The 26,210-nt window shown below is 43.8% G+C and overlaps 1 protein-coding gene across 1 annotated transcript in view; it reads right to left on the minus strand.

Annotated features, from left to right (window-relative positions):
• SPAG16 (sperm associated antigen 16) overlaps nucleotides 1-26,210 on the minus strand; it is a 1,034,764-nt gene that overhangs the window by 261,123 nt on the left and 747,431 nt on the right. The window contains exon 15 of the mRNA XM_044304163.1: nucleotides 15,717-15,843. Within this exon, the coding sequence (XP_044160098.1) occupies nucleotides 15,717-15,843 (127 nt within the window). The remainder of the gene's footprint in view (nucleotides 1-15,716; nucleotides 15,844-26,210) is intronic.

Genomic DNA, 26,210 nt, shown 5'->3' on the forward strand with positions numbered 1-26,210 from the left:
CTATCATGATTTCACACAGCATGATAAAAAGGACCCTTAATTTGCCAAGTCATGTCATTTTGTCAGGAAAATTAAACTAGCACACAAGATAAATGTCTCCTGTGCACTATGGATGTGACAATACTATCACTGTAATAATGCATAGTGACAATATAGGAAAGCAATGAGAAACCTTAATCATTTAAAAGAAAATGAGATTTATATACCACGTCACAATCTTTAAAGAGATGCCATCTGTGAGGTTGTTCCGCAAAGTATAGAACATGTCCTATTCTTGTCCATTTCATGGACAAGAATAGGCATTCCTACAAAGAGCAGCGGCACGCACACGGCCATACATATGGTCATGTGCATGTGGCCTTAGAATGTCTTTTCTTTTGCTGTCACAGCTTGAGGACACATTCATACTACTGATAAAACACCTGCGAACGGTCAATACCACATTGAAAGCAAGAAATGTCAATGTGTAATGTACTGCTCTCTACCTGTATTACATGCACTGTCCTGCTCTCTACCTGTATTACATATATTGTCCTGTGCTCCACCTGTACAACATGCACTGTCCTACTCTCTACCTCCTCTACATGCACTGTCCTGCTCTCTACCTGTATTACATTCACTGTCCTGTGCTCCTCTCTACCTGTATTACATGCACTGTCCTGCTCTCTACTTGTACAACATGCACTGTCCTACTCTCTACCTCCTCTACATGCACTGTCCTACTCTCTACCTCCTCTACATGCACTGTCCTGCTCTCTACCTGTATTACATTCACTGTCCTGTGCTCCTCTCTACCTGTATTACATGCACTGTCCTGCTCTCTACTTGTACAACATGCACTGTCCTACTCTCTACCTCCTCTACATGCACTGTCCTACTCTCTACCTCCTCTACATGCACTGTCCTGCTCTCTACCTCCTCTACATGCACTGTCCTGTGCTCCTCTCTACCTGTATTACATGCACTGTCCTGCTCTCTACTTGTACAACATGCACTGTCCTACTCTCTACCTCCTCTACATGCACTGTCCTACTCTCTACCTCCTCTACATGCACTGTCCTGCTCTCTACCTGTATTACATTCACTGTCCTGTGCTCCTCTCTACCTGTATTACATGCACTGTCCTGCTCTCTACTTGTACAACATGCACTGTCCTACTCTCTACCTCCTCTACATGCACTGTCCTACTCTCTACCTCCTCTACATGCACTGTCCTGCTCTCTACCTGTATTACATTCACTGTCCTGTGCTCCTCTCTACCTGTATTACATGCACTGTCCTGCTCTCTACTTGTACAACATGCACTGTCCTACTCTCTACCTCCTCTACATGCACTGTCCTACTCTCTACCTCCTCTACATGCACTGTCCTGCTCTCTACCTGTATTACATTCACTGTCCTGTGCTCCTCTCCACCTGTATTACATGCACTGTCCTGCTCTCTACTTGTACAACATGCACTGTCCTACTCTCCACCTCCTCTACATGCATTGTCCTGCTCTCTACCTGAGTTATGTGCACTGTCCTGCTATTTAGCTGCACCACATGTACAGTACTATATTGCTATCACGCTGTGTCATGATAAAGTTCTTTTTGGAGAACAGGTAAGAGAGTATTTATGTTATTTTTACTGTTCCAATGTTGCACTGTACAATACCCGGAGGAAACTCCTGACCTCATCATTGACGGCGACTCACCAGCTTCCGGAAATTTTCTGACCTTTATATGTAAAGAACTGCTTATCTGTATTAGAGGTAGAGTGTTTGTGTGTGTGTGTATATATATATATATATATATATATATATATAAAAAGAAAAAAGGCAGCAATCCAGATTATGATGAAAAAAGTGGACGGTTTATTCACCCATCTAGCAGCAACGTTTCAGCTCTCTTATTGGAGCCTTTGTCCAAAGAGCTGAAACTGTTGCTGCTAGATGGGTGAATAAACCGTCCACTTTTTTCAACATAATCTGGAGTTCTGCCTTTTTTCTCTTTTATATACACTTGGGACCGTGGTCTCAGGCCTTCAGGAGAATTCGCGTTTAATGTGTGCTGCTTTTTTTATTTTCTTCTCTCTCTCTCTCTCTATCGATATATATATATATATATATTTATATATATATATACACACACACATATATACACAAGCAGAAGGACCCGGCTTTGCACGGGTATATTTCATCTATTTCATTGAATGTTTCTGTGCGTCGTTAAAAGATATCGACAGTACCCCATAACAGTGAACTCTACAGCACCCCGCCCCTTTAACAGTGAACTCCACAGCCCCTCACCTCTTAACACTGACCCCCCCCCCTCACAGTGCCACGCCACTTTAAAATTGGACCTCCACAGCAGCCCATCCCCTTAACTTTGACCTTCACAACATATTTTATAATGATAGTCTATGGTGTGGCACTGCGACATGTGACATGCTGCGACTGCAACACGACAGTTGAAAAAAATCTATTCAAGATGGATTTTTCTGCGACTGTTGCATCACAGTCGCTGCATGTCACATGTCGCAGTGCAACACCATAGACTATCATTATAAAATTGTCGTACGACACATGTAGCAGTGTAGTTGTGCCCTATGTGTCGTGCGACTTATTATTCGCGCAACACATGTCGTTGTGTAGCCCTAGCCTAAAGTTGACCTACAGCAGTGAAGAAAAATGGTTCGGTTGTTATGGAAACCTGGAGTAAAACTGTGTGTATGTGGAGACTAAGGGCCTGCAAGCTTTTATTGGCTGATAAGGGACATGTGACCGTGTGTATAGCAGCTGGGATATGAGTAAAAGACTTGCAGGCTTCTATTGGCTAATGCAGGTCATTTTTTGGGAATATCTCAGGAACGGTCCTAGAGAGATGTGACCCCACAAGATTTCTTTCCAGATAGCAAGGGATGTGTATACCAAGTTTAGTTGAAATCGATAGTTGCGTTTTTGAGTAATTGCGGAAAAAATGTCAGTCCTATCACAGGACCTTTCTCAAGCACACACGCTGTGTTTGCCAGCCCCAGCCACTGAATATAGAAGAGCAAATTTACCAAAATTAGAAATTAGTTACTGGTCTGATTCTGGTTAAATCGGGTGTCAGATTTGATTCAGTCTGCATTAAAGGTGACTCCAATTGCCCCAAAACAATGACAATCCGAAGTCTAGGACTGTGTTCAACCCCTTTCAAGCTTTTTAAAACCACGACAATATTAGCAATGTCTGACATATGTAGTAGTGATGAGCAGCAGGGGTAATATTCGAATTCGCAATATTTCGCGAATATTTGGGCGAATATTTGTCATATATTTGCAAAATCTATACTTCGCAATTATTTTCTTGATTCCAAAAATCTGCAATGTAATATGCGTATATTGCGCGCGCAATACCGGCGTGGGTCACTGTTGCTACATTTTTCAAGCTGCTAGAAGTTTCCTGACTGGAGAAAATGGTTGGCACGGTAGAACATTACAATAGCTTCATATGCAGATAGAGTGCTCCAATATATTCGCAATTGTGCTAATCAGCAATTAATGATGCGCATATTTTTGTGCAATACGTGCAACTTCACATTTTAGCAGGTCTGACTACATATTACTGATGGGTGCACTAAGTATTGTTGTGAACTTGTGACATCACAGCACTATGTCTGTAGCATGTATGTATGGACAGCAGAACCTATCACCCTGCCCAACACCCTGCACTGGAAGCTATCAGATACACTATATCACTATCTAACCTACACTGACTATCTCCCACTAACTATCTGTATTATATATATAAGCTAACTATCTAATGTAATACAACAAAGCACAGCAATGACACTGCTCTCTCTCAGGACTCCATAAAACTACAAAAAATGGCTGCTGGGGAGGTTCTTATATAGTTAGGCTACATGCACGGACAAGAATAGGACAGGTTATTTTTTTTGCGGACCACGGAACGGAGAAACGGATGCGGACAGCACACAGAGTGCTGTTCATGTCTTTTGCAGCTCCATTTAAGTGAATAAGTCCGCATCCAAGCCGCAAAATCTTCGGCTCGGATGCGGACCAAAACAACGGTCGTGTACATGTAGCGTAAGGGGTAGGCAGCTTTCCTATTGGTTGCTAGGGATGTTGCTAAGCTCAGACAAAGACATTGCAGTCTTCTTATTGGCCCACAAGCAAGAAGCAGGGAGGGATCATTGCTTCAGGAACATCTAGAGTATTCGCGAATACAAAAATATAGCACTATATTCTAAATCATCGCGAATTCTCGAAGTGGCGATATTGGCTATTAAAATTCACGATTCGAATATTCGCGCCCAACACTAATATATAACTATGGATAAACAGATGGCAGCCTGTGGCAACAGACTCTTTTTTTTTTTATTTAGAAAAAAAATGTCCAAAAATTATCCCTTTGTGGTGGAAAGATGCGTTCTTCTCTGTCTTTTAACTATAAAATAGTGTCCTAATCCCCCTCCAAATTGAATTAGTTGGAAAGTGCCGTTTGTGGGAAATTCCTTATGGATTTGATTAATTTTAAAATCAAGTCACTCATCTCTAACACTGAATGAGGAGGCAGGGCACATGCTGGACCACGGGTCCAATCAAACCAATCAGCCTGTGGTCATAAAGGGGGCTCAGGATTCCCACCCCAGGGATGGAGGGTGGGTTAGCAGTGCGACCCTAAACAATCAGCCATTTACCACCTATCCCTGATCTAGGGTCATTTGTATTTACAGGTCTGATCATTCGCTTGCAATAACTACTGAGAACCAATGAGCACATAAATGAAGTGCAGGACAATGTGACATCATTATTCTAGTATCGGAAAATACATTTTCCCACTTCACAATGAAAAAAAAAAGTTTTTTCCATTATAAATATGATAATTATTGATTACACTGTTAATTACAGCATATCAACTATAAATGAAGAGAGAAAAAAAATCGCAACGTACAATCCTAGAAGGACTGTGAATAACATTAGGCAAGAGATAGCTGATGAGCATTTCAGAAAAGCTTTTTGGAACTGCAGGTCAACATAAAAATATATATTTAGATATACGGCTGGACCAGACCGTTAACATGCATTAAATGGCTCTAAATGCTGATCCCATTTGAAGGACCTGTCTCTAAACAGATTGTTCTTGGCGTGGCACCAGACTTATTTAATAGCTCACGCTAAGCCGAATGGCCCTTCCACTAATGTGAGGACCATCATGCCGAGTGCTAGAGGAGTCAATGCAATGAAAAGAGAACTGGGATGTGTTTCAGATTAATTAAAACAGGCAACAGATGCGTTAGTTGTCTCTCAGTATACATTATATTCATCATTTATAATGTGGCATCTTCGGACCAAGCTTATAATGTGTTAAATGCATGATAGATTAGATATAAAATACAGAATGTAAAATGATACACTCTGATGCTCCATAATGAAACCATATAAGCCTGCAGAATGAATTGCAATAGCTTGAATTGTGATTTTTTTTAAAGTTCCAAACCTCCCTTTTTCTTTACTTGAGCACAAAAATCACAGATTGATAACTCGGTTGCTTAATAACAATTGTGACACAGGAGCTGAGGACATGGGCTGCTAGATGGTCGCTAGCACATCCGCAATACCCAGTCCCCATAGCTCTGTGTGCTTTTATTGTGTAAAAAAAAAGATTTGATACATATGCAAATTTACCTGAAATGAGTCCTGTTCCTGATTCATCTCACCTACAGGACTCATCTCAGGTTAATTTGCATATGTATCAAATCGTTTTAAGTATTTATTCAAAAGGTAACTAAGGCCTAAACTGCACCTAGACCCATAGACCTGTTCTTCATGTCAGTACTTTTTTCCTCTTTTCTCAGCATGACTGCATCCTGGCAGGATGTTTACAGGCAGAACTTCCTGATTTCATCAACTTCCTGCTGGGGTTCTAACCAAACCCGGCATACTTTGTTCTGTAATGTTTCACTGGGCTTGCTCCCCCTAGCTCACATGGAGAGGAGAGTTGTAGAGGGTATGATAACTGCAAAGAAAACAGTGTGGAAGGGGGAGCAAGCCCTGAGAAATATTACAGAGCAATGCATGGAGGGTGTGGATAGAAACGCCAGCAGGAAGTAAGGCGGGTAAATATCCTGCCAGGATGCAGTGATGTCAAGAACAGGGGAAGGAAAGTGCTCACTAAGCAATATGCAGTATTTGGGGTACTCTGGGAAGATAAAAAAAATATCATTATGAAACTGGAGAGACATTTAGTATAATAGTTAAAATCAATTAATAGTATTACAAAAAGTCTAAGTGTAGGCCCAGCCTTAGGCCCCATTCACAAGTCCGCAATTTCGTTCCGCATTTTGCGGAACGGAATTGCGGGCCCATTAATTTCTATGGGGCCGCACAATGTGCGGCCCGGCTCCGGATATGCGGACCTGCACTTCCGGGTCCACATTTCCGTTCCCGAATATAAAATAGAACATGTCCTATTCTTGTCCGCAATTGCGGACAAGACTAGGTATATCCTATTAGTGCCGGCGATGTGCGGTCCGCAAAATGCGGAATGCACATTGCTTTGTCCGTGTTTTGCGGATCCACAAAACACGCTACGGACATGTGAATGGAGCATAAAGGGTTTTCCAGAACTTATAATGATGGTCTATTCTTTGAACCTTACCAGGGGACTCCAGGGCTGATTTGCAATAATGCAAATCCAAGGAATAGCCGGCACCTGAACCAAGGGCGTGCCCGCACGGGGAGGATACGAGGCCACAATGTAAGTAAAACAAATCCCAGCGGGTGCTTGTAACGAACTTCAAGGTTTTATTATTTCAGATTATATCCAATTCATATGGATATGCTGAAACGCGTCCATGTATGAATTAGATATAATATGAAACAATAAAACCTTGAAGTTCGTTACAAGAACCCGCTGGGATTTGTTTTACTCTGATTTGCAATAATGGACACGTCACAAAACAGTCAACAAGAACTTGGTTTCGAGGAGTTGTCCCATGAAAAATATTTTACAATTTTGAAACCAGCAACTGGATCAGAATACTTTTGTAATTGCATGTCATTAAAAATTTGGCATAGCCATTGAGTTATTCAATAAAATGTATCCGTACAGCGCCACATGCTGTTTTTTTTTTTCTTAGTTCTTTGTCTGGCTCACTGAGATGGCCGCACATGCTCAGTTACATCCTTCAACTACCGTATTTTTCGCCCTATAAGACGCACTGGCCCATAAGACGCACCTAGGTTTTTGGGGAAGAAAATAGGAAAAAAAATATTTTTAACCAAAAGGTGTGCTTTTGGTGGGTTTGGAACTAATGGTGGTCTGTGGGTGGCACTATTACTGGGGATCTGTGGATGACGGACACTGTTATGGGGGGGATCTGTGGATGACGGACACTGTTATGGGGATCTGTGGATAACGGACACTGATATGGGGGGATCTGTGGATGACGGACACTGTTATGGGGATCTGTGGATTACAGACACTGTTATGGGGGGATCTGTGGATGACGGACACTGTTATGGGGGGATCTGTGGATGACGGACACGGTTATGGGGGGGATCTGTGGATGACGGACACTGTTATGGGGGGGATCTGTGGATGACGGACACTGTTATGGGGGAGATCTGTGGATGACGGACACTGTTATGGCGGGATCTGTGGATGACGGACACTGTTACAGGGGGGATCTGTGGCTAGCACTGTTACAGGGGGGATCTGTGGATGGCACTGTTACAGGGAGGATCTGTGGATAGCACTGTTACAGGGGGGATCTGTGGATGGCACTGTTACAGGGGGGATCTGTGGATGGCACTGTTACAGGGGGATCTGTGGATGGCACTGTTACAGGGGGGATCTGTGGCTGGCACTGTTATATATGTGCCATCCACAGACCCCCCCACCCCATAACAGTGCCATCCACAGACCCCCCCCTTAACTGTGCCATCCACGGATCAGCCCCCCCCCGCCGCCCCCCCAGTATACAAATATAAAATGTCTTATTCAATTAAAATGTATTACATATGCCCCCCTTACTCCTAAATTCCTAATAGTACCTTACATCCTATTCCTGATAGGTTGTGTACAATTGTGACGCGTCACTCACTGACGTCATTTACCTGCGCCGCCTGCTTCATTCATAAAGTAGGCGGCGCAGGCACGTGGCATCAAGGAGTTACGCTGCCGCCCGGCCTGCCGGCATTGTACAGAACCTATTAGGAATAGGATGTAAGGTACTATTAGGAATTTAGGAGTGAGGGGGCATATGTAATACATTTTAATTGAATAAGACATTTAATATTACTATACCGGAGCGGCGGGGCGGGGCTATAGTACACTGTCTGCACCGGCCCGCCGCTATTCCCGGCCCCCAGCTCCTCCTCCCAGTCCCTCCCCTGGCCCCCGCTCGCTCTACATCGCATCCAGCGATGTTAAACTGTCAGCATTCGCCCCATAAGACGCAGGGGCATTTCCCCCCCCCCCCATTTTTTGGGGGGGAAAAGTGCGTCTTATGGGGCGAAAAATACGGTACCTCCTGATCTGTGATAGTGTGAGAGCAGCAGCAGAAAGGTCATGGCCCCTGAACTGCAGCAGAAGGGACACTCCTCTTGAGCTACCAGCTTGATATAAATCTAGCAGAGCAATGAATGGGGATTTCATGTGAGGTACAGGGCGGGTTCTAGATTTGTTAGAAAGAGATTGTCATGTACTATATGATGTCTGATTTTAATTTTTTTACATTAGTCATGGGATATCCCCTTTAAGGTATTTTTCAGGCTATTATAATGTAATTGTGAATAAAGGCATCAACAGAAAATTGAAAAGATATTGATCATTTCTAATCTGAGATGGTTGATTTCATAAATGGGGTAATCCTTTAATAGAGGCGGCAGTTAAATTGATGTGTATTTTCAGTTTACATCCACAGTGAACAGGGCATTACAGGCTTAGGATGTGAAGGTTTCCAGTGAGCCCTTCAGATAAGTGCCTGCAATCTTTATCTGAAATTAAATTTAAAACAAATATTCAAATGTCATTTCATTCACAGCTTATAGAGGGGGAAATAGGGCAAAGCGAAAAATCGGATGTGAGAGTCAATATCTTGCCATGGAGAAATTATCAAGAATGACTCCAAGAAATCCTCTAAATCTGCGGGTACTCAGGCGGCATATGATTTCTAAGTTATATTGCTAATATTTCATAAAAGGAGAATGCCAGGAGGGGGGGGGGATACAATGCCACCCATCTTCTACATCACCTACGTTCACAGGAACATACTGGACACTACACAATGCAAGGCAATCTGCAGGCAGGAGGAGCTGAGCAGATTGAGATATATATACAGGTGAGACTCGAAAAATTTGAATATCGTGCAAAAGTTAATTTATTTCAGTAATGCAACTTAAAAGGTGAAACTAACATATGAGATAGACTCATTACATGCAAAGCGAGATATTTCAAGCCTTTAGTTGTTATAATATGGATGATTGTGGCTTACAGATTATGAAACTCCAAAAAATATCAGTTTTGAGGTCCCCTTTGCTCAGGGGGTATGGATTAATTAGCTGACTAGAGTGTGACACTTTGAGCCTAGAATATAGAACCTTTTCACAAAATTCTAATTTTAATCTGCATTAATGCAATTCCTTTTCGTTTGCATTACTGAAATAAATAGACTTTTGCACAATATTCTAATTTTTCAAGTTTCACCTGTATATGTGTATGTATGTATATATACACTCACCTAAAGAATTATTAGGAACACCTGTTCTATTTCTCATTAATGCGATTATCTAGTCAACCAATCACATGGCAGTTGCTTCAATGCATGTAGGGCTGTGGTCCTGGTCAAGACAATCTCCTGAACTCCAAACTGAATGTCAAAATGGGAAAGAAAGGTGGGATACAACAGCAGAAGACCCCACCGGGTACCACTCATCTCCACTACAAATAGGAAAAAGAGGCTACAATTTGCACAAGCTCATTAAAATTGGACTGTTGAAGACTGGAAAAACGTTGCCTGGTCTGATGAGTCTCGATTTCTGTTGAGACATTCAAATGGTAGAGTCCGAATTTGGCGTAAACAGAATGAGAACATGTATCCATCATGCCTTGTTACCACTGTGCAGGCTGGTGGTGGTGGTGTAATGGTGTGGGGGATGTTTTCTGGGCACACTTTAGGCCCCTTAGTGCCAATTGGCCATCATTTAAATGCCACGGGCTACCTGAGCATTGTTTCTGACCATGTCCATCCCTTCATGACCACCATGTACCCATCCTCTGAGGGCTACTTCCAGCAGGATAATGCACCATGTCTCAAAGCTCAAATCATTTCAAATTGGTTTCTTGAACATGACAATGAGTTCACTGTACTAAAATGGCCCCCACAGTCACCAGATCTCAACCCAATAGAGCATCTTTGGGATGTGGTGGAACGGGAGCTTCGTGCCCTGGATGTGCATCCCTCAAATCTCCATCAACTGCAAGATGCTATCCTATCAATATGGGCCAACATTTCTAAAGAATGCTATCAGCACCTTGTTGAATCAATGCCACGTAGAATTAAGCCAGTTCTGAAGGCAAAAGGGGGTCCAACACCGTATTAGCATGGTGTTCCTAATAATTCTTTAGGTGAGTGTATATATATATGTACAAAACAAGGGCAGAACAGCAGAAATGCAGCAACTTTTTTTTTTTTTATGTAGTGGGGTGCCAGAGGCTGTGGGGGTGATCCACCCACCTTACTTACAAAAATTGATAAACTAGACGGCACATCCAGAAATAGAAAAAGTAACAAAAATGTTTATTCACCAGACATACAGCAACGTTTCAATCCTCTCAGTGGGATCTTTCTCAAGCAAATGGTGATGACCTTTGCTTGAGAAAGAGCCCACTGAGAGGATTGAAACGTTGCTGTATGTCTGGTGAATAAACATTTTAGTTACTTTTTTTACTTCTGGATGTGCCGTGGAGTTAATATATATATATAGGAAAAGATTCAGTGAAACTTGTAATTTATACATTAATCATTAATACCTTTGCTTTTTTCTAACTTAGGGCTCATTCACACAGCTGTAAACCAGCCGTGTGCCTTCATCATTTTGCGGAACAGAACCCCCTTCTCCATGATAGAAATGCCTATTCTTATCCGCAAATATGGACAAGAATAAGACATGTTCTATCTTTTTTGGAGGGTCACAGACCAGACATACTGATGCAAACAGCACATAGTGTGCTGTCCGTATCTTTTGCAGCCACATTGAAATGAATGGGTCCGCATCAGATATGCAAAATTGCAGAATGGATGTAGACAAAAAATACAACCTTGTGAATGGACCCTTAAAGGGCTTCCGTCAGCAGTTTTGTAACTGGTTGACCTGTTACATGTGCACCTGTGTTGGTCCCATGTTCATATGTCGCTGCATTGCTGAGACAGCTGTTTTAATAAATGCAAATGAGCCTCTAGGAGCAATGGCGGGTGTTGCCGTTTCACCTAGAGACTCTGCTCTCTCTGCAACTGCCACTCCCTCTCCACTTTGATTAAAAAGGCCAGGCAACGAAGCCGTCGTCATTCTGTCCCTGTCAATCAAAGTACTGAGGTTGCAGCATTTACAATGAGAGCAGAGCTTCTAGGGGTAGCGGCAAAGCCCCGTTGGGCCTTAAGACTCATTTTTATAGATCAAAACTTTGTTTCTCAGCAATGTGGGCACATATGAACACAGATGCCTTCAGCTGCCAATCGCACACACAACAGGTCAGCCAGTTTCATAGGTACAGACCTGCTGACAGATGCTCTGGCAAGGCTAAGTACAGTAAAACATGTACAGAACACCTGCCGCTGACTCCGGATCAGTAATTTGTATGGCGAAAAAACAAGGGTGAACAGCACTCCTTAGTAGCAGTGCGGTGGGTGCATGTCTCCGAGGGGGTGGTAAAAATACCCCCAATCCAACGTACATAGGTTTTTCAGACCTGGCATGAACAGGGAAAAGTCGTAGATTGTGGCGCATGGAACCTTTGCGACGCAATCTGCAACAGATATATGTATTTCGGATAGCGAATGACCAGCAAAAAGTTTTACTGAATCTTTTCCTGCAAAACTATATATCAATCTGCTTCGCTCCTCCTGCTCTATGACTTGCTGCCTGCACATTGCATTGCATTTTGTGGTGACAGGTCCTCTTTAAGTTGACCATACACAATAAATAAATGTCGGCTGACCATTTAATGCATATAGGAGCCTCCCAACTCTCCCCTGACAGCAGAAGTTGGGTGAGACAAGGATTGGACAGTTGACTGATCCTTTTATTCTTGGGGAGATAAACCACTGTCTGGTACTGGCTTTCTCCTCACTCCCGGTTTGGGACACATCAACACTTTGTCGAAGCGAACATGCATGTGTATGGAGGGATCAGGAAAGAAGACTGTTTGGCCAGCAGCTATCTAATATGTACTGTCAACCTAAGTCAAATGCTCCAAGTAAAGGACAATACATATGAGCATTCATGAACCTCCTGACATCATAGCTGGGGTGGAGTGGGGATAGCCCATATAAAAATACATCATGTAGATTACAAGACACAGATGAAGATGCTTAGTTGCGTCCAACATCTGCCTGTTACATTTTTACTCCATATTTTGGAGGTAAATGGAGTTTGCTTAACCATTCCTTTAATACAATCTAGGCTCTTGCAATATATAATGAAACCTCTCTGAGATGACCTCCCAAAGTTACATTAAAAGGTAGTCTTCTTGGGGAGGGAGGGGGTTATTCTCAAAGTATGCATAATAAATGGTGGAACTGGAAATCTGTCACAGAACACTAGCGTTAAAACTGCTGGAACAGCCTTCCGGAGTTCATCGTACTCGGCATAGCCAAACCCCCTTAGACTAATTTCACACTAGTGCTAAAACTATCCGCCAGGCTGTTCTGCCATAGGAACAGCCTGCCGGAGTTCATCGTATCCTGCATAGCCGGAGAGGGGCTCCTTGACTATAACAAGACCCATCAGGGATCTGGCCGGTTTTGGACACGAATGCTGAGATTTGGCTGGAGAAAAAAAAAAAAAACAGTGAAAGTAGCAGTTTTTGTTTGCTGAAATTTTGGCACTAATTTCGGAAACCGCCCGGATCCCCGCCGAGTCAATGAGGCCTGGCGGTAATCCGGCCCTTTCCAGCTACATTTCGTACTTCGTCGTTTATATACTTGTGTTAAATTAGTTTAAGTGGATTTGGAGAGGATTCAACGTCTAAGTCTTCTAGACATAAAGTTCTCCTTAAAGAGAACGGTTCTGTATGCAGACTTACTGGAAGTACTCCATGGCATGGAGAGTTATTGGCAATGCTCCTAAAGATCCACTTCCAATAGGTGGCGCTAGTGAGGTGGTTATCTTCCTTGGGAGATACTTCTTTGCACAGACAAAGTTACAAAATGTCAAGGTTTTTTATGTCACTAAAGCAAACAAATTGCTGTTTTATTAAAAGCTACAGAAGGTTTGCACTGGAAATGTCACCAGGCTGCCACAAAGAAGTAGATTGACAGACAGCGAAATATCAGGCATGTTTAGCAGGTAACGATAATAGAGGAGCGACAATTTACAGCGTGTTTTATACACCGGCTTTTACAGCCTTGTCTGTTCTTTTACTGCAGTCGCCTGCACACACATGAAGCCGCCAGCAAAGCGGGGACGTTGGGAGCGTGATATTAATCAGCGCTATGCAATGATGAAATTGAAACCGAATGCATTAACTACCAGAGGCAATAAACAAGAGCATGAAAAATATTCTGGCGTTCAGTTACACTACAAGTATACAAGGTTCAGACGCTGATTTATAACTAAATGTTCACCATTTTCAGGCAGCAGACTTAAGAATCCATTTTCATGATTCTAAAGAGCCTCAAGAGTCTTTTATATTCCCAATATCTGGTTGCAAACCACTGGGTCAAATTTTACAACCTTCTCAGCAGGAATTTGTGACATGAAGCCAAATTTTCCATCTGAAATACTCTGAGCATGAAGGGAACTCATATTTTTCAGCTACTGCACTTCTCTGTATTTGTGTTTGGTTATATGGTGTTTAAAGGGCAATTTATAAGTGGACAGCACAACGACTCTAAAAGGAAAAAAAAATCATAAAATTGATTTGCAGAAGACCAGCAGCGCTCAATTTTTCATTCCCCGGGGTTCCAGCTGTCAGTGTATGCGCCCTTTCTCAAGAGCTTAAAGGAGTTCTCCGGGACTATGTAAATAAAATTTACGAAAGAGACCAAAGACTGTGCTTAAAGGGAACCTGTCAGCATAAAAATGTGGTGCACTCTTCCAGCAGCAAGTTATAGAGCAGGAGGAGCTGAGCAGATTGATATATAGATTTATTGTAAAAGATTCAGTATAAATTGCATTTCAATCATTTACATTCCTGTTACTTCTGTTCCTTGAAGTCCAGGAGGCGGTCCTATCAGTGATTGACAGCCTTTTCTCTATGACTGTGAATACAGAGATAGCTGTTAATCACTGATCGGACCTCCTCCGGGACTTCAAAGACCAGAATGAGCAGGAATGAGCAGTTTTTTCCCCATAAAACTATATATCAATCTGCTCAGCTCACATGCTGCCCTCAGCTAAGACACCATGTTCTACATCGCAGGTTCCCTTTAAAGTGAATGTCCACCCTTGAGCAGCTTTTTATGCTAACTAGGTCCAAAGCTCTGCTTCCCTTTACATAGAGTACAAAAGACACCACCCAAAAAAAAAAAATAAAAGTCCAGTTTGTAAGTGAGCTGGTAACACAATTAATTATTTTTTTATAAAATTGATTCATTGGTGTATTTTAAGCCTCCATTACTTTTGACACTTAGATCATGTGAACCCCAAAGAGACTCGCTGGACTATGTGAAATGTATTATTACATTCAGCTAACCCTACAAGGCATTATGACTGGTTTAACAGAGAACTTCCTGGTGACAGATTCCCTTTAAAGGGATTGCGCAGCCAGTACATATTGATGACCTCTCCTCGGGATAGGTCATCAATATGTGATCTGAGGGGGTCCGACTCCCAGCACACCTGCTGATCAGCTGTTTGAAAAGGAGGTGGCGATCGTGCGAGCGCTACTTCCACTTCTTTCACCTTATTGCTGCCAGGTGACTGCTTGAAGATTTGGTATCAGCAGGGAAGGGTGAGGGTTTGTGGGGCAGGGCCTTAGCAAACAGGAGTACAGCCGTAACTGCCCTAGCTACTGCTAAAGGGCTAGTTTTCTGAGGTTAGCTTCAAACAAGAAATGTTCTTATGTGGTCTGGTCCTGATACAGAGTCTGGACTTGAGCACAGGGCAGTAGAAGAGCCAGGATACATTCTATTAAAGGTTCTTGGACACACTGATTACGAAGATCTGCAAGCTAGGTGATAACTCCCATTTGGGGGGGGGGGGGGGGGTTACTCTTTACTGCCGCCTGGACACAATCAAAATGAAGGAGCAGGACCCAGAAGGGTCTCATCCAGGTTCAGTCTGTACCCCATGCTCCCTTTAAAAATAGAAGTCCTTTGTTGATTCTTCTGATAATGTTGTAGACTGGAATCCTTGTATACAGGGCACTCATTTCTGACCTGCATAGATCACCTCGGCTCCAGTCGGCAGTGCTGCTTAATACTTTATACTCCCGGTCGATACTTACATATCACACGTCGAGGATCTGAAGCATCGTCTGACAGAACTTTAACATTTGTTCTTACCTGAAGGATCAAAGGCCACTTGATTTCCAGGGTGAGGTCCTGCATCAACTGATAACACCGCTGATACCTTCCTCACGTCCCAAAGCTTCAAAATACCATACGAATCACAGGATGCAATTGTGTCTCCCTAACGAAAAAGAAAAAAAAAAGACATTGCTAGAACGCACACGTTTCAGGAAATCACTGACAGAGATGATGCAGAAGCCGGAGAACAAGCCGTAGCTGCCACATTTGTATTTTTATAGGTGTAATTCCACATTTTGGTTAATGAGTCGTAAGACTTAACTTTTTATGGAAAATAAATGAAACATATTAATCTGTCACATGAGTGATCTAATAGAGCGGTTTTCAAAGAAAATGACTGTGTGACCACCGGAGTGCTGGTAGTAAATAGTAGTACTGTAAATTTCATGGTGCTCAATAAAAATAAGAAATTTAGGCGTATTTAGAAAGGTGTTTGCGAAAAGCCTGTCTGCTATTTCTGCACTCTTCGGTGTATATATATATATATGCACACCGCCATTTTAAAGGGGTAAGAAGCTGTAATATGACATTAATGGGGTTGTCTAGCCTTTTTAAGTGATGGTCTCAGGATAGGCCAGAGGTAGCTGATCGGTGGGGTCTGGCACCAGAAGCCAGCGCCGTAACTACACATCACCGCCAACATTGTAGTGGAGGAGGTTTGCTACATTGACTTCAAGGTCCACTACAATGTCGATGGTGCAGTGTAGTTTTGGCACCAGCTTCCGGCAACAAAGCTACACTGAATAGCCATCTCTTAAAGGGGCACACCGGTTTTTACATGTATTATTATTAGATAATTATTAGATCAGTGAGGTTCTACCACTGGGATCCTCGCCGATCATGGGAACCGGGATCCTGTACCCCTTGGAGCCCCCAGAAACGAACAGAGGAACACGTTGAACAAGTTGCTTCATTCATTGCTTCTATGGGAGTTTCAGAGACAGCACTAGCCTATTTCCAGAACTCCCCGTAGAAATGAATGGAACTGCAGGTCGTATGCTTGATCTGCCAATTTCAGGCGTGGGCTCCGAGGTATATGAGGTCCCCATCTAGTGACTAGTAAGTCTAGAGGTAGGATCCCCAACAATCTAATTTGTAATAATCAGAACACCCCTTTAAAATGTGCCTGTAATTTTAGAAAACTTTTGTCATAGTGATATGTCAGAGGTTTTGATCAGTGGTAGTCTAAATGCTAAGAACCCCACTGATCACTAAAGCTGACCGTCCATGATCCTCAACTTCTGGGATGCCACTATGACTATGATCTAATCCTATCGAAAAGTTTTAGGAATGTGTTTAGTATGTGATCAGGGCAGGATGCTACCTGATTATTCAAGAAGTGTCTTCAGCAGCCATGCCTGCCTGTACCCTGCTATTGCTTAGTTCCACACAGCTCTGCTAAATCAAGAACACGTTCACTACTCCAGCTCGGCTGGTTAAGTTCCACTCTAACTCTGCTAGATCAGTTCAGTTGAACTTCTCCAGGTCTGTTGCATCATAACACTGCTGCTCCAGCTCTGCTACTACATGAACACTGCTACATTGCTGCAACTCAGTGACACCACAACGCGACTACTCCTGTTCAACTGTACTGAATCAAGCCTACAGTCCACAGCTCTGCTACATTTGCCTCTGCCTTGCTCAGTCAATCAAAGCACTGAGGGAAGGACTTGTCACAAAAATGAGTGGAGTGTGGGTGCAATAAGAGCCACGGCGATGCCCTCATTGAAGAAATAGATCCAGATATTTTTACCATCAAACATTTATCCTTTACTTATTCCTCGTGTCAATTCATGTCATGGGCAAATCTATTCCTTTTATATAGCCTAGTTTGGATTTGTTAAGCAGTAAGGCAGCTACAGATTTTTGGCTAAACTGTGAGGAAACATTTGTAAACTGTAGAACTGTGCTTAAAGGGAATCTGTCACTGGCGACCTTCCTATCCAGCTGTTTCCATAGGCACATAACTGTGCTTCACCTGATTAAAACACTGTTTTTATTTGGTGGATCTGAGACTCCATTGGGGTTTCATATGAGGCTGTAGGGATCTGATCTATGGCTGATGGGGTCTGTTCTTAAACTGATGGTGGGCTGATCTGAGGCTGATGAAGGTTGGAGGGCCTAATATGGGGGTCTGATCTGAGGTCTGACGAAAAATATGTGTTCTTATTTTCCTCCTCCGAATCCTAGATGCGTCTTATAGTCCAAAATACTAAAATATGGTAATTATTACCCTGGTACCAGAATAGGAGCAGATGGGCAGACTTACCATAATTGGCATTTCCTAAGCCAGTCTTAGTAAAAAGTACACTGGAATAAGAAGCACCAAACTTATCAAAGGGGTTTATCCTGGAAAATATAATGATGACCTATCCTCAGCATAAGTTATTATCATGTTGGTTGGAGTCCGAGTCTGGGCACCCCCTCCAATTAGCCATTTCAGAAAAGTTATGGCACTCACCGGAGCTTGGATCTACACTGTGGCCTCCCAGCAACACCGTCCATTGTATAGAAGCAGTGTTTGGTATTGCAGCTCAGCCTCACAGATTTGAATGGGGCTAAGCTGTAACTACGTGACTGACGTATGGTGACGACACTGGCTTAGGAAGAGGTGGCAGCGCTCACGGAGAACCCAGTGTCTTCTAACAGCTGATCGGCAATGGTCCTGGGTGACGGATCCCCACAGATCTGATATTGATGACCTATCCGGAGCACAGGCCTCTTAATAAATTTAGTGCATTTTCAGGCTGTCTGAGCACCAGGAACTGACCTCTACACTACCTATGGGCTGCTGTAGAATTCAGCTATAATTTATGCCAGTTGATGTGGTAAATTATAGTAAATCCGGTGGGCTGAAGGAGGACACCAGTCCCACTAAGTAGCACCCCTTTTCTAGCCACGTTTGACTTCACAAATGGTGACACAAATATGGCGTATTACTTTATTTGGGACTTTTTAACACTACGAAAGTTATTTAAATGCAATAATAAATAGCTATTGCTATTCCTTTATGGTGTAGGAAGGAGCAAGGGTCCATCGATGGAAGGTACAGTGGAGGAAATAATTATTTGACCCCTCACTGATTTTGTAAGTTTGTCCAATGACAAAGAAATGAAAAGTCTCAGAACAGTATCATTTCAATGGTAGGTTTATTGTAACAGTGGCAGATAGCACATCAAAAGGAAAATCGAAAAAATAACTTTAAATAAAAGATAGCAACTGATTTGCATTTCATTGAGTGAAATAAGTATTTGAACCCCTACCAACCATTAAGAGTTCTGGCTCCCACAGAGTGGTTAGACACTTCTACTCAATTAGTCACCCTCATTAAGGACACCTGTCTTAACTAGTCACCTGTATAAAAGACACCTGTCCACAGAATCAATCAATCAAGCAGACTCCAAACTCTCCAACATGGGAAAGACCAAAGAGCTTTCCAAGGATGTCAGAGACAAAATTGTAGACCTGCACAAGGCTGGAATGGGCTACAAAACCATTAGCAAGAAGCTGGGAGAGAAGGTGACAACTGTTGGTGCGATTGTTCGAAAATGGAAGGAGCACAAAATGACCATCAATCGACCTCGCTCTGGGGCTCCACGCAAGATCTCACCTCGTGGGGTGTCAATGGTTCTGAGAAAGGTGAAAAAGCATCCTAGAACTACACGGGAGGAGTTAGTTAATGACCTCAAATTAGCAGGGACCACAGTCACCAAGAAAACCATTGGAAACACATTACACCGCAATGGATTAAAATCCTGCAGGGCTCGCAAGGTCCCCCTGCTCAGGAAGGCACATGTGCAGGCCCGTCTGAAGTTTGCCAATGAACACCTGAATGATTCAGAGAGTGACTGGGAGAAGGTGCTGTGGTCTGATGAGACCAAAATAGAGCTCTTTGGCATTAACTCAACTCGCTGTGTTTGGAGGAAGAAAAATGCTGCCTATGACCCCCAAAACACCGTCCCCACCGTCAAGCATGGGGGTGGAAACATTTTGCTTTGGGGGTGTTTTTCTGCTAAGGGCACAGGACAACTTATTCGCATAAACGGGAAAATGGACGGAGCCATGTATCGTGAAATCCTGAGCGACAACCTCCTTCCCTCTGCCAGGAAACTGAAAATGGGTCGTGGATGGGTGTTCCAGCACGACAATGACCCAAAACATACAGCAAAGGCAACAAAGGAGTGGCTCAAGAAGAAGCACATTAAGGTCATGGAGTGGCCTAGTCAGTCTCCGGACCTTAATCCAATCGAAAACCTATGGAGGGAGCTCAAGCTCAGAGTTGCACAGAGACAGCCTCGAAACCTTAGGGATTTAGAGATGATCTGCAAAGAGGAGTGGACCAACATTCCTCCTAAAATGTGCGCAAACTTGGTCATCAATTACAAGAAACGTTTGACCTCTGTGCTTGCAAACAAGGGTTTTTCCACCAAGTATTAAGTCTTTTTTTGTTAGAGGGTTCAAATACTTATTTCACTCAATGAAATGCAAATCAGTTGCTATCTTTTATTTAAAGTTATTTTTTCGATTTTCCTTTTGATGTGCTATCTGCCACTGTTACAATAAACCTACCATTGAAATGATACTGTTCTGAGACTTTTCATTTCTTTGTCATTGGACAAAATTACAAAATCAGTGAGGGGTCAAATAATTATTTCCTCCACTGTATGTGTCACCGAGGTTCCTGACCTCGGTGAAGTAAGAGCCGGTATTTTCAGGTGTCAGCGGCAGCTAATGCTGATTGACACTTTGCTATTTTAGTATGGCTGTATAGCTGATCCAGGATGGCTCTTACTGGGAGTAGTCAAAGTGATGGGTGGGTGACTACTCCCCATGTTTCAGGCCGGGTCTTGACTGGCCTATAAAAAAAACAGCCAGCAGTGTCAGCTGGGACTGATTACCTCTCTCTGACAGAGAAGCTCTGGCAATCGCTGGTGTGGGAACTGAGCCCTGTGCTGGGCTGAAAAGATGAGACCTGTGTATTGGGAGAGCAGGCCAACTAAAGTCTGCAATTTGACTGCTGGAGGCAGAACTGCCAACAAGGTGACTTTTTTTTGTTATGCACAAACTTTCTACTTGGTGTGAACAAACACCAACCTTGCAAAGAGTGTTTTTTGTTTGACATTATGAGTGAATAAACAAAGATATTTGAATAACGAACTTGCACTTTGCCTCTGTACTGCACCCGCTTATCCCAACAACCAGAGCGAATCCCCACAATTGGTGGAGGATGCGTGCATTGCAGTGAGGCTGGCGTGAAGGCCAAAATATATTAGTTTTTCCGGGCACGGTTGTATGTGTTACATGTATCCAATGAAATTACAACCCATGTCCCTTGACAAAATGGAAGCTGTCGTGAAAGCCCTCGTGAAAGCCAACCTGCAACAGCGGGAGGCAAATAAGCAATAGCAGGAAACAAACCAGCTGCTGTTACAACATGTGATGGCTTTACAAGCAACAGGAGCATACCAGAGTGTCCACGATGCCCGGAAAGAGGTCGGTGTGGCGATCCCCAAGATGACCCCCGCAGACAGCGTAGAGACCTATTTGGCGAGAAGCTAGCCATAAGAGAGAAGCTACCCCGGGAGCAATGGGCTGAGGTTGTCGCTCCGGTCCTGGCGTCTGGACCCCAGCAGGTGTATTTTGACTTACCAGATGATCAAGTGGCTGATTACCCAACAGTAAAGGGTGAGATCCTGGGGAGACTGGGGGTGAAGGTATTAGTCCGGGCCCAGCAGGTGCATTAGTGGGACTTTTCGGGCTTCCGGGCCCTGTGGCCGGCTGTGAGAGTTGTTGATGCCCCTGAGTCAGGGGTAACTTCAGCAGAGTGGCCTGGCTCGTGCGTGAGGCCAGAACCCTGGGAACCCGAGGCCGAAGGGCCAGTGGTAGGGGTGACCGCCACTTCGGTGGAAGAGGGGGAGATAACCCCGCTGAGTGTGTTGGTAGGAGACGTTGAGGACTTGCCGCCGGATCCTGAATTGTCAGACATCAATGTCTCCGATGAAAATTTCGGTAACCGCACAACACCGGGACCCAACCTTATCCCGGGCCTGGAAGAATGTGGTAATAATTTATGCTGAACCACAAAACCTGGTGCCGAGTCAATGTTTACCCTTTTTGTCGTTCACCAGGAAATGCTGTATTGGGTAAACCAACTACAGGATGAGCATATTGAACAGCTGGTGGTGCCCAAGGCGTATCGCAAACTCGTATTGGAGCTTGCCCACCAACATGTTCTTGGTGGTCACTTGGGGTGGCAGAAAATGCAATACCGGATACTACAGCGGTTTTACTACCCCAGTGAGTTCACAGAGGTAGAAGAGTTTTTTAAGTTTTGCCCAGCCTGCCAGATAAATAGCCCCCAGCCACATTTTCAAAGCCCCCTGGTGCCCGATTATCGAGTTCCATTCGAGCAAATATCTATGGATCTCATAGGCCCAGTACCGAAGTCCGCTAGAGGGCACCAACACATCTTGGTCATCCTCGACTACACCACTCGGTACCCGGACGCCGTGCCACTGCGACATACATCAGCCAAACTCATAGCTAAGGAGTTAATGGAGATGTTTTCCCGAGTGGGACTACTAAAGAGGTTCTGACTGACCAAGGGACCCCTTTTATGTCCAAGGTCATGAGGGAACTCTGTAAGTTGCGCCACATAAAACAGCTACGGACGTCCGTGTATCATCCGCAAACGGATGGCCTGGTAGAGAGATTTACGCAAACATTAAAAAACATGTTAAAAAGAGTGGTGCCTAAGGATGGGAGGGACTGGGATCTTCTTCTACCCTATCTCATGTTTGCAGTGCGAGAAGTGCCCCAGACCTCTACTGGGTTCTCGCCCTTCGAACTGCTATATGGCAGACACCCTCGCGGTCTGTTGGACATAGCCAATGAAGCATGGGAACAACAACCCACACCGCACAAAAGTGTTATGGAGTATGTCCCCCAGATGCAAGGACAGATGTAGACAGTGTTGCCTCTGCCTCAGGGAGCATATGGAGACAGCACAGTGAGCCCAGAGTAGGGCCTATAATCGGCAGGCTCGGGTTCGGAACTTTAACTTTAAACCGGGTGATCGGGTTTTGGTTCTGGTACCAACCGTAGACAGTAAGTTCCTAGCTAGGTGGCAGGGGCCCTACGAGGTACTCGAGAAAGTGGGAGTGGTAAATTACAAGGTACACCAGCGAAAGCCGGAGCAGGTGTACCATGTGAATTTACGAAAAACCATGGAAAGATAGGTAGTCCCCGTGGTCAGGTTTTGTAGGAGAAAAGCTCCTCGATCAGATGCAAGAGAAGCAGTTGCCACAGAAAAAATTGATGACAGCCTCTCCTTTAAACACGCTCAGGAAGCCAGGGAGTTCATTAGTCCAAAAATGGATGTGTTCTTGGACCTCCCTGGATGCACTTCCATAATCCAGCATGTCACTGAGCTTCAGGCAAAAGTCTGGTTAAAACCATACCGGGTACCCGAGGCTCGGCGATAAGCCATTGCGGAGGAAGTGAAGTAAATGCTGCAACTAGACGTCATTGAGGAGTCCAAAAGTAAATGGGCCAGTCCGATAGTCTTAATACCCAAGCCGGACGGGACCTTCTGGTTCTGTAACGATTTTCGCAAACTAAACGAAATCTCCAAGTTCGATGCGTATCCCATGCCCCGGATAGATGAGCTTTTCGAGAGGTTAGGACAAGCCCGATATTTTTCTGTTTTGGACCTCATGAAGGGCTACTGGCAGGTGCCCTTAACAGAGGCTGCCAAAGAGAAAACTGCCTTTGTTACCCCTGCGGGGCTGTATCAGTATAAAATGTTACCCTTTGGTCTGCATGGTGCCCCCACCACGTTCCAACGACTCATGGACACATCAACAGTATGCGTCGGCTTACCTGGACGATATCGTCATCCACAGTACCAACTGGGAAAGTCATCTACCCAAAGTGCAGGCTGTAGTGGACCACCTTAGGAAGGCTGGACTGACCGCGAACGCAAAGAAATGCGCAATATGGTTAGAGGAGACTAAGTACCTGGGGTACGTCATTGGACGTGGAGTTAACAAACCCCAAGTGAATAAAATAGAGGCGATTCAGAATTGGCCCCGACCTGTCACAACTAGGCAAGTAAAGTCGTTCCTGGGAATGGTGCGCTATTATATGAGGTTCATTCCCCATTTTGACACTTTAGCGGTTCCGTTAACAGGCCTCTCGAAGGGACGGAAGTCGGTGATGGTCCATTGGAATGACCAGGTGGAAGAGGCTTTTTCCATGTTGAAGTCGGTCCTGTGCGGGTCACCGGTTTTGGTGACGCCCGACTTCAAGAGGGAGTTTGTGGTACAGACCGATGCCTCTAAAGTAGGCCTCGGAGCTGTACTCTCTCAGAAAATCAATGGGGAGGAACATACCGTTGTTTTCCTGAGCCGCAAACTCATCCCAGCCGAGACTAGGTGCAGTATAGTGGAGATAGAGTGCCTGGCCATCAAATGGGCACTCGAGTTGCTCCGCTATTATCTGTTGGGGAGAAAGTTCCGTCTGGTGACTGACAACTCCCCTCTCAAGTGGATGAGCCAGGCCAAAGAGAGGAATGCTCGAGTCACCAGATGGTTCTTGTCATTACAGAACTTCAAGTTCTCAGTGGAACACAGGGAAGACTGCTTACAGGGAACGCAGATGCCCTGTCCCGGGTACACTGTCTGGCAAGTGGTCACCCCCTCAGGATTCAACAAAGGGGGGAGGTATGTAGGAAGGCGCAAGGGTCCATCGTTGATGGAAGGTGTCACCGAGGTTCCAGGCCTCAGTGAAGTAAGAGCCGGAATTTTCGGGCATCAGCGGCAGCTAATGGTGATTGACACTTTGCTATTTTAGTATGGCTGTAAAAACCCAGCCAGCACTGTAAGCTGGGAGTGATTACCTCTCTCTGACAGAGGAGCTCTGGCAATCACTTGTGTGGGAACTGAGCCCTGTGCTTCTCTGAAAAGCTGAGACCTGTGTATTGGGAGAGCAGGCCACCTAAAGTCTGCAATTTGACTGCTGGAGGCAGAACCGCCAACAAGGTGACACTTTTTTTGTTATGCACAAACTTTCTACTTAGTGTGAACAAACACCAACCTTGCAAAGATTGTTTTTTGTTTGACCTTATGTGTGAATAAACATGGACAATTGAATTACGAACTTGTACTTTGCCTCTGTACTGCACCCGCTTATCCCAAATACCAGAGCGAATCCCCACAATGGACACAACAAGCCTCTTCATACGTCACCTACAGAGGAACTAGCAGAAGCCCAATCTTAAGAAACATCATGTGTTTATGAAGTCTGTTTATTAGAAAATCTTAGCTCCCTATTAAGAGTAGGTCTTATGATTACACACAAAGTCAACCCTTCCAATGCACTAAATATAATAATATACCATAGCATGCTTGCATGCATTATAAGTTAAAGGGAACCTGTCATGTGGATATTTGATTATAATCTAACTAATTATATAAAATCATTAACTACTAAAAAGTACCTTAGATGTATTCACTTACTGGTGTGACAGATGGTTACCTCATAATATACACACAAAGATGCCGCATGCTAATGAGCTGATTTGAGTCCAGCGTGATGTCATTGAGTCCAGTGTATATTTAATTCAGAGCTATAGCCACTTCCCTGCCCACCTGCTGCTGATTCATATGGAAAAAAACTGTCATTCAGCAGCAGTTGGGCGGGGAGAGTCAGGAGCTCATGAATATTCATGACTCATCATTATCAGCTGGAGGTTTTCAACACAAGATGTTGGCAGATTGGCTGGGTCAATTAAAGAAAGTGACCCAGCATTTTGCTAAGCGAATCAGTCACTTATTTATGTTGCCCTTAGGACACCATAAAACTGGTGACAGGTTCCCTTTAAGACAGCAAATGTAACCATATTTTCAATAAATCCCCTGATGTTTTTACTTATTTTGTTCTTCATTTCATTCTGAAATGTAAAAGAAAAAAAAAAAAGAGAAAAATCATAGTTTTCAAAAAGCAGATTATCTGCTAATGATGGTTTTGCTTATTCTTACTACAAGTCTCTATAATCATTGCTCTGAACTCATTAATACATGAACAAACCAGGGCAGACTAGTTTACTTAATGAATATCAATAATATTTCATCTCAATAACATATTAAGGAATTCATTATTCATATGTTAACCGACCTATATGTTTTATTCACATGTTGAAGAATATTAACATCACAATTAATTTTTCTGGGTTGAATTTTTCTGGGTCAGCTGGCAGTGTATTCAGAACAGTACACCCATGTGCACTCAAAGTACTAAACAAAGACACATAGTAATGATAAGCTGCAGTAGCATAACTAGAAGTGACTGGGCCCCGCAGCAATTTTTAAATAGGCTCCCCCCCCTCCTCGGAAACATCTCCGGAACCCCTACTCCCGTGGCTAGTCAAGATAACTTTCTCAGATCAGGCCCGCAGCTGCTCCATCCGTT

The sequence above is a fragment of the Bufo gargarizans genome, chromosome 8 (assembly GCF_014858855.1).
Source record: "Bufo gargarizans isolate SCDJY-AF-19 chromosome 8, ASM1485885v1, whole genome shotgun sequence".
In the NCBI taxonomy this organism is placed as follows: Eukaryota; Metazoa; Chordata; class Amphibia; order Anura; family Bufonidae; genus Bufo; species Bufo gargarizans.